This window comes from Phyllostomus discolor, chromosome 8 (assembly GCF_004126475.2).
Source record: "Phyllostomus discolor isolate MPI-MPIP mPhyDis1 chromosome 8, mPhyDis1.pri.v3, whole genome shotgun sequence".
In the NCBI taxonomy this organism is placed as follows: Eukaryota; Metazoa; Chordata; class Mammalia; order Chiroptera; family Phyllostomidae; genus Phyllostomus; species Phyllostomus discolor.
In genome coordinates, this window is record NC_040910.2 from 48142157 (window position 1) to 48153181 (window position 11025).

The 11025-nt window shown below is 50.6% G+C and overlaps 1 protein-coding gene across 1 annotated transcript; it reads left to right on the forward strand.

Annotated features, from left to right (window-relative positions):
• The first annotated feature begins 2209 nt into the window (after window positions 1–2209).
• Window positions 2210–8142, forward strand: PGLS (6-phosphogluconolactonase). Its single transcript, XM_028519787.2, has 5 exons — window positions 2210–2561; window positions 3810–3917; window positions 4379–4480; window positions 4785–4925; window positions 7594–8142. The coding sequence occupies exons 1-5, from the start codon at window positions 2274–2276 to the stop codon at window positions 7729–7731; spliced, it is 777 nt and encodes a 258-aa protein (XP_028375588.1). The 5' UTR covers window positions 2210–2273; the 3' UTR covers window positions 7732–8142.
• The last annotated feature ends 2883 nt before the right edge of the window (window positions 8143–11025 follow it).

Below are 11025 nucleotides of genomic sequence, written 5' to 3' on the forward strand. Positions count from 1 at the left end.
TGTGCATCAGTAGGTTGGGGGTTCAATCCTGGTCAGGACATGTAATCTAGGTTGCAAGGTTTGATCCCTGGTTGGGGTGCATATGGGAGGCAACCAATCAATGTTTCTCCCTCTCTAAAATCAATAAACATTTTTTAAAAATTGAACTCTCAACTTCTACCTTCTGCTGTGCCCTCTCCAGTATTAGTGTCTGTCTCATCTTGTCTCCAGAGGACAGAGGAAGAAAGGTTTGTGATGACAAGAGTATTGGCTGGGAGGGGCACTGAGGGGGTGGCCCTGGGGTTGTATCAGGATGGGCATCGCCCTGGCTGGGTCATGGCTAGATGAACCACCAATGTGTAGGGTGGGTCCCTGAATGCCAAGTCTACAAGGAGAGAGAGGCAAGGCAGAGCCCTCTGGCATGCCCAGGGAGCATGGAAGAAGAGTCTGCTGCTAGTGGGCATAGGGTACCACTGGTGTACTGGTAAGTGCATTCTGGGTAACACCCCTTCATACATCATGACCCTGTCCAAAAGTGTCATCACGGTCCCCCTTGCACAAATGAGGAAACTGAGGCACAAGGAGGGGAGTGAAGTCATTGTCAGGCTCCTCTCAAGAAAGTGACCAGGTGGGACCTTGGAGCATACACAAAGCCTGTGACTCTAGCCACAAAAGCAAAGAAAGTTCCCTCCAAGATGCTGATAACAATCCTGATAACAACCGGGCTCTATTTTTAGTTTTTTTTTTATTGATTGATTTTACAGAGAGAGACGTAGATTTGTTGTTCCTCTTATGCTGTTCCATTGTTTGGTTCTTGCATGTGCCTGACTGGGACTCAAACCCAGTCTTTTTTTCTTAATATGTTTCATTGATTAAACTATTACTTGTCCCATTTTTTTCTCCCCTTTATTCCCTTCCACCCTGTACACCCCTCCCACCAGCATTCCCCCACCTCAGTTCATGCCCAAGGGTCATACATAGAAGTTCTTTGGCTTCTCCATTTCCCATACTGTTCTTAACCTCCCTGTCGATTTTGTACCTACCATTTATGCTGCTTATTCCCTGCACCTTTTCCCCCATTCTCCCCCTCCCTGCTGATAACCCTCCATGTGATCTCTATTTCTGTGATTTGGTCCTGTTCTAGTTTGCTTAGTTCATTTTTGTTATTTTAGGTTCGGTTGTTGATAGTTGTGAGTTTGTTGTCATTTTGAAGCCACAACCTTGGCATATCAGGATGACTCTAACCAACTGAGCTACCTGGCCAGGGTCTCTTTGTCCTTTAAAAAAAAAGGCTTTATTAGAGAGAGCACTTTTCAGTTTACAGAAAAATGAGTGAAAAGCAACCTTCCTATCTACCCTCTCACCATTTTTTAAAAAAGATTTTACTTAGTGAGAGAGGGAGAGACAGAGAAAGAGAAACATACCAGGAACTGAACTTGCAACCCAGGCATGTGCCGTGACTAGGAAGCGAGTTTGCTTTGTGCGACGACGCCCACCCAGCTGAGCCAAGCTGCTCATTAACGTTTTGCATTAATACTACATTTGTTACAACTGACGAGCCAATACTGATTCATCACTAACTGAAGCCAGCAGTTTACATTAGGGTTTGTTAAGTTCTACTTCAATAAATGCATAATGACATGAATCCACTGTTACCATAGAGAACAGTTTCTTCCCCCTAAACTCTCTGTGCTTCATCTCTTCCACACCAAATGAGCTCTATCCCGTTTGCGCCAGTCAGGGAGCTAGCTCCTCCCTGCAACAGCTCGAGTGGAGGCCTCTGGGCTCAAAGACACGGAAGTCCTCAGGGAGCACTTGCAGAAGGAATGCAACAAGCACGTTTTCAACTCCTACTCTGTACTAGGCATAACTCAAAGGGTTTTCGAGGTAACGGCAAAAGAAACGCTGCATTCAAGGAGCTTATATTTTAATTACCAAAATGCGCTCTCTTCCAGGAAACCTCATTTCCTTCCGCCACTCCAACCCATCCCACGTCCCCCCCTTGGGACTCCCCCAGCTCTGGGCTCCTCTTTCGGGTCTCACTCTGTCACTACCAGGTTAGGAGCAATTGAGCCAACTCTGCCAGCCCCAGCCCAGGACCGAAGTTAGGTCCAACCTGCAAAAATGTCGATGAGCTCGGAAGGTCCAAATGCCCCGCCCTACCGCAGCTTCACTTCTGGGACTGCGCATGTGCCATGGGCGGCTGCCCAAATACTAAGCTTTGGGCTGCCCGCCCGGCCTACACGCAGGCGCACTGCCGACCGCCGGGAGCGCTTCCGTCTCCCGCCGTCGCCATGGCCGCACCGGCCCCGGGCCTCATCTCTGTCTTCTCGAGTCCACAGGAGCTCGGCGCTTCGCTGGCGCAGTTGGTTGCCCAGCGGGCTGCGTGCTGCCTGGCTGGCGCCCGCGCCCGTTTTGCGCTCGGCCTGTCGGGTGGCAGTCTCGTCTCCATGCTGGCAAGCGAGCTGCCCGCCGCAGTCGCCCCCGCCGGCTCGGCCAGCCTCACGCGCTGGACGCTGGGCTTCTGCGACGAGCGTCTCGTACCGTTTGAGCACGCTGAAAGCACGTACGGCCTCTACAGGGTGAGAACTACGGGGGCCGCCGGGGGCCACTCCGAGAGGGCCGCGCCCGCTGCTGAGCGCGGCTACGGGGGCCGCCAGGGATCACACTATGCCCTTTGCATCTTGACGGGCACTGGGAATGGTCAGCGCTGAGGTCCCACCTAAGCAGCATCTGCTCTGCCACTTGGGTGGGCCAATAGGGGTTTCGAAGCCCCTCATCATGCTTTATCAGGCAGTCAGGCAGTGGGAATGGCCTGGAAAAAGGCAAGGAATGAAGCAGAGTGGCCCATGCCAAGGACTTTGGGAAGTTAAGGCGCCGCATCCTGGTGCGAGCGCAGAGTTACGAAAAGAGCCAGACAGGTAGGTGGACCCTGGGCTTCAGTTTCCTTATCTACAACCGAGATGAGTTCTCCAACGTCTCCACGCCAGCAGCTTGTGTGTTAACGACCTCGGAGGCGAATTGTCTTTGAACCCTAGCCCCAGCTCATATAGAATCAGGGGAACACTCCTCGTTTCACAAGCAGGGAAACTGAGGTTTGAGGAGTCGTGGTCGGCCCTAGGGTTCCCCAGCTTTTTCTGTGCCCACTTCTGCCCCGGAGGAGGAAAATCTGTCCAGGGAGGTTTTGGAGGGGTGGCTTCACCAGGAAAAGAGCCTCAGGTCATTCTGGTCCTGGTTGTGTTGCATTCTTTTTGCACAGAAGCTTGAGCAGACGATTTTTTTTTCTTTCTGTTCTCTCCTTTCCCCACCTCTTTCTCTTTTGTAATAAGATTTACTGATTACCAAGTGCTTGATCCACATCATCTTATGAAACCCCACAATAGCCTATGAGGCAAGGGCTGTCAGTACCTCCATTTATTTCATGGATGGAGAAACTGAGGCCAGAGAGGGGTGTTTACCTGCCTGAGGCACCTAGTGACCAGTGGGGGAGCTGGGGTTTTAACCTGCCCAGCCTGACCTCGTGGTGTATAGCTTGTGTATAGGCTGGAGTAGGAAGGTCAGCAGGGCTTCATGGAGGGCACAGAGGGCCTGGGTTTTATCCCAAGGGCCAAAGAACTGTGGGGGGCTTTGAAACAAGGTTGTATTGTGGCCAGACAGGTGCAGGCAAGGCCAGGAAACCACCAGAACTTGAAAGACACCTGGTGAATCAACACTGGGATCCACCAAGATCCTGACTCACGGGCCTGGATGATCCATGTGGTTACACATAAAAACCCACAATGCAGTGACCTGTGCATTACTGTTGGTGACACTCCCTCCATATGCCACAGACGCACCTGTTCTCCAAGCTGCCCATCCCTGACAGCCAAGTGATCACCATTAACCCCCAGCTTCCTGTGGAGGAGGCAGCTGAGGACTACGCCAAGAAGCTGAGACAGGTGAGTCCCTCAGAGCAGCTACAGGGGGACCTCATCCGTCCAATGGCCAGTCCTAGGGAGACATAGCAGTTCTGCAGGTTGCACTGTGTGATCATCATTGACAGAAACTCCTCTGGGGGTCAGTCGGCAGACCCAACTCTCTCCTGGGCAGACCCCCTTTGAGAATCCTCCCTTTGAGAGGCCATAGCCCAGCCTTGGGTTCCCTAAGGGTGCCCTCACCTCTGACACCCTGGTAGCTGGCCTGGGTCCTCATATCTTAGAAACAGTTATATCCCCAAACTCTCAGCCAGTTGGGCAGGTGAAATGTGGAACTTCAAAGATTAGAGTCCCTTTTATACAGGTGTGGCTAAGCCTCACTCCCTGTGTTATAGCTACTTATGATTCTTTTTCTAACAATTGTCTCTGTGTCCTTTGAGCCCCTCCCTCACAACTTCTGTGGGCTGTCTTCTTCCCTCACCCAGGCCTTCCAAGGGGACTCCATCCCAGTTTTTGACCTGCTGATCCTGGGGGTGGGCCCTGATGGCCATACCTGCTCACTCTTCCCAGACCATCCCCTCCTGCAGGTGAGTGCACACACATGGTCCCTGCCTACACCTGAGCTCCGGCCTCTGCTGTCTGGGGCTTCTGAAGGGAGACCAAGCGGTGCCTACAACAGGGTTTGAGTCAGCTTCTGCCAGCAGGCCTGCCTGCTGAGCTTAATCCTTCTGAGCCTCAGTTTACCCATCTTATAATGGGGGTTTTAAATCAAATACCACAGGATTACTAAGGTGGGATGGAATGATGGATGGACCATACCTGATGTATGTGAGTGCTCAAGCAGTTGAAATGACATTGTCCTCCTGTCTCCACCCGGGCCTCCCACCCCAGGAACGAGAGAAGATAGTAGCCCCCATCAGTGACTCCCCAAAGCCACCTCCACAGCGTGTGACCCTCACACTTCCTGTGCTGAATGCAGCCCGAACTGTCATCTTTGTGGCTACTGGAGAAGGCAAGGCAGCTGTTCTGAAGGTAAAGCTGAGGGCCCCCTTCCCAGAAGGTTATGGGCATGTGGGCCTGGGAATAGGATAAGACTCCTGGTGCTGAAAGCACCAGATCCCAAGATACTTCAGTAGTTCTTGAGTTGAAAGGGAGATGGATGACGTGGACACTGGGCCACAGCGTCTGCGGCATTATGGATGAGATGAAATAAATTCACACAGACTACAGAGTCCCTTGGAGGAAGAGGGATGGCACGACTTCTGTCTCAAGGGTAGAGCAAGCCTTGGAGTGCCTTGGTCACCCTCTCAAGAGGAGAGCGCCCCAATTATTGTTTTTAGAGGCTTTTATTGGATTCAATTTGCATAGGAATACAGGTGTATATGTAAAGCTCATTAATCATCAGGTAGTAAGGATCAAACAATAGATAACATGCAAAGAACTCTGAGGGCTTATTCTGAGTCAGTGTCAGATAGTTAAATGGCCATAAAACTTTGGGGAGAAAACTCATATCATGCTTGGTCCCTTATTATTTAAATTGAGGGTATTAACAAAGTAGGTTTCACAGGATTTTATGCATTCTTTCTTAGGCCTGATCACCCTAGGGAACCCACGCTTTCCAGCATAGGGCTGCACCCACCTCCAGCATTGTTTCAGGTTTAAGTCAGGTAGGGGAAGTAAGGCAGCCAAGAGATTAGACTTCTTGCAGACAGAATGAGGACTCAGGCTATGTCAAAGCCAAGGGGCGAGGGTCCATCACCCCTTTTCTGTAGCCCGCAAGTCCTTCCCTGGGGCACCCTGTGATTGTGCCTGTCTTAGGTCATCCCTCCCTTGATGAATCTTACCAGTCTTTGGCTAACAGATCAAGCACTGGGGGCCAGGCAGGGTGAAGTAAAAGAGGCAGAGGCGGTGCCCCTGACAGGGAGATAAGCTTTGTCTCCTTAGTGGCTTATGGTCCTGAAGGTCACTCACTCAGCCTTAGCCATGGCGGGGTTACAGCTCCTGAAACCAGGCAGGGCAGTTCCCAACAGATGGAAACTGCAACTACAGGTTGGTTAGGAGTGAACAATTACAAAATGAAATTGATGAGATGAGGCCAAAGCTACACTCATAGGTAAATTCGTAACAGTAAAAAAACCCCACTCTTTTGAGAAAAAATATTAAATAGAAAACTATTAAATAAACAACTCAAGTCATTAAAATACATTTTTAGAAAAAATACTAAATAGAAAACTACTGAATAAACAAATCAAGCACTTTACTCTTGAATTAGAAAAATGAGCAATAATATAAATCTAAGTAAAGTCAGCAGATGGAATAAATGAAATCAAAGTCAGAAATGAATGAATTGGTTAGTATTATTAAAAGTTTAATGGGAAGCCCTGGCTGGTGTAGCTCAGTGGATTGAGCACGGACTGGGAACCAAAGTGTCCCAGGTTCGATTCCCAGCCAGGGTACATTCCTGAGTTGCAGGCCATAACCCCCAGCAACCGCACATTGATGTCTCTCTCTCTCTCTCTCTCTCTCTCTCTCTCTCTCTCTCTCCCCCCCCCTTCCCTCCCTAAAAATAAAAATAAATAAATAAATAAAATAAATAAATAAGTAAATTTGGAAAAAAAAAAAAAAGTTTAATGGGAAACAGGTCCAAAAGATAGATAAACCCCTGGCAAAGCTAATCCAGAAGGGAAAAAATCTTATGTAGTAATAAGTAAAGTAGGAATAAGTAAAATAGGAATAAGAAAGAAGGCATAGTTATACATAATATTTTAGGAAAATATAAAATAGATCAAGATATTAAAGATAAATGAAAATATAGTTTAATGCCATCACTGAAAAGACCAACAACTATAGGAGAAGCTGGACATATTTTAAAATATAAATAAATAATCCTCTCTCCCAAACCATCAGGCCCAGATGTCCTCACAGGAGCTGCTCATGTTGGGGTGTAAGGTGCAGACTCTACAGAGTGCAGCAGACCCGTGTCCCTGCCAGTGCTGCCCACTCCGGCCTCAGATGGCCCCACCAGCCTCAACTTTCCCATTAAAAAGTGGGTCATGGGTCATGCGGGGACCCCTTGCCTCGGTCCCCTTGAGGGAGGCCTCCTGGAGCCTCCGCTTCCCAGATTGTAAATGGGTGAGAGCAGGTGACTTACGAGGACTGTGGTCAGAAGTCAGTGAGTTCTTGGGGCAGCCCAGCTGGCAAGAAGCAGTGTGCAAGCTAATAATGCCCACTCACCATGAAGTCCCATCAGGGAGCTCATACTCCATGGCCCGTGGGCCAAGTCCCTCCAGCCATGAAGGGATTTTACATTTGTAAGTGGTTGTGAGGAAAAAATCAAAAGAAGAACAATATTTCTGGACATGGAACATTCAACAGAATTCCGATTTCAGTGTCCCACCTTTAAAATAAAGACTTGTTGGAACACACATGCCCCTACGTCCGTGTGAGCCGAAATCCTGACTCCCTGGCCTTGGCAGAAAGGGTGTGCCAGCCCCGCATCGTACAATCACAGATGGTGGACAGGACGGGGGCTGTCCCTGCTGGCTGTTTTAAGCCGGGTCAACTGGAAGGACATCAACACATCTTGAAAGTAGGACGGTCCATGGACCGCCCCCAGAGCTCTCTGGTCCATGGGGGGCCTGAGAGCTCTGAGAGGTGCTGGGGGTACAGCCGGGCTCACAAAAGTGCTCTCTTCACACAGCGCATTTTGGAGGACAAGGAGGACAACCCTCTCCCTGCCGCCCTTGTCCAGCCCCACACCGGGAAACTCTGCTGGTTCCTGGATGAGGCAGCAGCCCGACTCCTGACTGTGCCCTTCGAAAAGCATTCCACTTTGTAGCTGATCCCCAGGGATGCCACATTGGGGACCATGTGCGGCCTGAGGGGGCTGGGACCTTCTAGGGCTGCGCCTCTCCACCGCCATGCTCTGGGCTTCATTATTAAAAAGCCACGTGGTGCCCTGACTGAAGTGGCTCAGTGGGTTGGGCATCGCCCTGCAAACAGAATGGTCACTGGTTTGATTCCTGGTCAGGGCACATGCCTGGGGTGTGGGTTCTGTCTTTGGTTGGGGACGTGTGAGAGGCAACCAATCAACGTTTCTCTCACGCATGGCTGTTTCTCCCTCTTTCCCCCTCCCCCCTAACAATAAATAAATGAAAATCTTTAAAAAATAAAAAGCCACCTGGTGCTGACAGGGCCCTTCCACCAGCCCTGCCCAGATATTAGAAGGAGCATCTGCTCCATGTCCTCACTGTCTTGTGGTCCTTGGTGGCCAGCAAGACCAGGGGCTCACAGGCTGATCCAAAGCCCTTGTGCCAGCAGGTGGAGGACAGGGATGGGTGCCTTCAGTGAGTGTCCTGGGGCAGTGTAGCGAAGTACCGCAGAATTTACTGACAGTGCTGGAGGCCAGAAGTGTGAAATCAAGGTAGTGGCAGGGTGGCTCCTTCTGGAGGCTCTGAGGGAAAGTCCGTCCCAGATGTCTCTCCTGGCTTCTGGGGGCTGCCGGCAACCCTTGGCTTATGACAGCATCACTCCAGTCTCTGCCTTTGTTGTCACGTGGCTTTCTCATGTGAGTGTCTCTTTGTGTCCTCTTCCACTAAGGCTACCTGACATTGGATAAGGACCCTAAATCCAAGATGAACTCATCTCAAGATCCTTAGCTATGCCCTGGCTGGTGTGGCTCAGTGGACTGAGTGCCGACCTGCAAACCAAAGAGTCACTGGTTTGATTCCCAGTCAGGGCACATGCCTGGGTTGCAGGCCAGATCCCCAGTTGGGGGCATGTGAGAGGCAACTGGTCCATGTGTCTCTTGCACATTGATGTTTCTCTCCCTCTGTTTCTCCCTCACCTTTCTCTAAAAATAAATAAAATCTTAAAATAAATAAAAAAGATCCTTAGCTAATTATATCTGCAAAGACCCTTATTCCAAATAAGGTCACATTCTGAGATTCCTTATTGACATGGACATGTGTGTATGTGTGTGTGTGTGTGAAAATACACATAACACAAAGTTCACCATCACCACCGTTTCTAGGTGTCCAGTTTAGTAGCATGGCTGCACAACCACCCCCACCTTCCATCCTCCCAAACTGAAACTGTCCCATTAAACACTAACTCCCATCCTCCCCTAGCCCATCACTCTACTTTGTGTCTCTGAGTTTGACTACTGTAGGGACCTCATATAAGTGGGGCCATACAGTAGTTGTCCTGTGTCTGACTTCTTTCACTCAGCGTAATGTCCTCAGGTTTGTCCAGGTTGTCACATGTGTTATAATGTCCTTTTTATGGCTGCATAACATTCCACTGTGCATGGGCCACATTTTGCTTCTCCGTCTGTGGGCACGGGTTGCTTCTATGGTTTAGCTCCTGTGAATAATGCTGCTAGGGACATTGGATGTCTCTTTGAGACCCTGCTTTCCATTCTTTTGGGGATATACTCAGAAGCAGAAATGCTGGGTCACATGATAATTCTATTTTTCACTGTTGAGGAACTGTCATACTATTTTCCGCAGCCGGTCAGCATTTCACATTTCCACTAACAGTGCATGAGGGTTCCAGTTTCTTCATGCCGTCACTACCGCTTGTTGTTTTCTGTGTTTTGATAGTGACCTGTGGATGTGTCCTTTCAGGAGGGTTACGATTCAGGCCACTGCACACTCACTCTAGCTGAGTGCCCAACAGCCCACGAAGCCAGCCTTGGCCTCTGTGCCCAGCCCTGCTGCAGCCCTGCTCAGGGCCTTGAATGCGCCAGGACTGCAGTGTCTGCATCTGCTCTGCTCACCCAGTTTCTCTGCTCCAGGGACCGAGTGGGAGGCTGGTGGGCACGGGGAGAGGGGAGCTTGGGGACCTGGGGGGCGTCCCACAGAGGCACCTGAGGGGGGCGTGGGAGTTGAAACCTCGAAGCTGAAACCCCAGAAAGAGAAGTGTCCTTCAACGTCCTGTTGGGGTTGGTCACTCAGATGTGAAAGGGAGGAAGTAGGCCAAGGCCTGAGTGGAAGGAAGTGGGTTGAGAAAAGCAGAGGGTGTTGAAGGCCTCTCAGCCCTGGGCTTGAGCAAGCGCAGGTGGCCGTGACCCCCGGAGCAGAGGGAAAACCGTGAGACCCGTGTGGGGGCCCTACAACGGGGCCCTGCTTAGAGCACGTCACCTCTTCCGTGCCCCTCTCCCCAGGGCAGCCGCTGTCCCTGCACCAGGTCTGCCTGAGGCCCCCTTTCACCTTAAGGGGAACCTACCCTTCCTGTTGGCCCATAAGCCCCCCTGTGGCCCAGGCAACCCCCATCCTCCTCTCCTAACATCTGCCCCCACTCAGCCTCCTCCAACCCCCACTTTGTGCTGTTCCCACCTTAGGGCCTTTGTGAATGCTGGACCCCTGCTTGTTCTTTCCTCCAGCCTTTGCATGGCTCGGGCCCTCACTTCCTTCAGGTCTTGGTGCAGCATCTCCTCCCTGCCCCCTCTCTGCTTCTAACATTCTTTCCCCCTCCTGTTCCATTTTCTCCTCCATGCTTATCACTATCTGACAGTTTTGTTGGCGTGCCCACAATGGTCCATGGGGCCCGGAACAGCTGCAGGGAGCTGAGGGGACTGGAGGGAGCCATTGAGAGATGAGACTGGGGATTCGCAGGGTCTGGTATTTCCCCCAAGGGCATGGGGAGCTGCAGGAGGTTCTAGAGGTCAAGGCTTGGCATTAGGGTGTGCTGCAGCCTGGGAATAAAGGCACTGTCAAGAGTCACTTCAAGAATGAAATGGCCTTGACCGGGTAGCTCGGTTGGTTACAGCATCATCTTGATAAGCCAAGATTGCAGGTTGTGTCCTGCAATCAAGGCATGTCAAGGCATGTACAAGAATCAATCAATGAAGGCATAAATAAGTGACAATAAATTGATGTTTCTCTCTCACTCTAGCTCCCTCCCTTCTTTCTCTAAAATCAATAAATTAAAAATATGTTAAAAAACCTGGCTGGCGTAGCTCAGTGGATTGAGCCCGGGCTGGGAACCAAAGTGTCCCAGGTTCGATTCCCAGCCAGGGTACATTCCTGGGTTGCAGGCCATAACTCCCAGCAACTGTACATTGATGTTTCTCTCCCTCTCTCTCTCTCTCTCTCTCTCTCTCTCTCTCTCTCCCCCCCTCCCTAAAAAT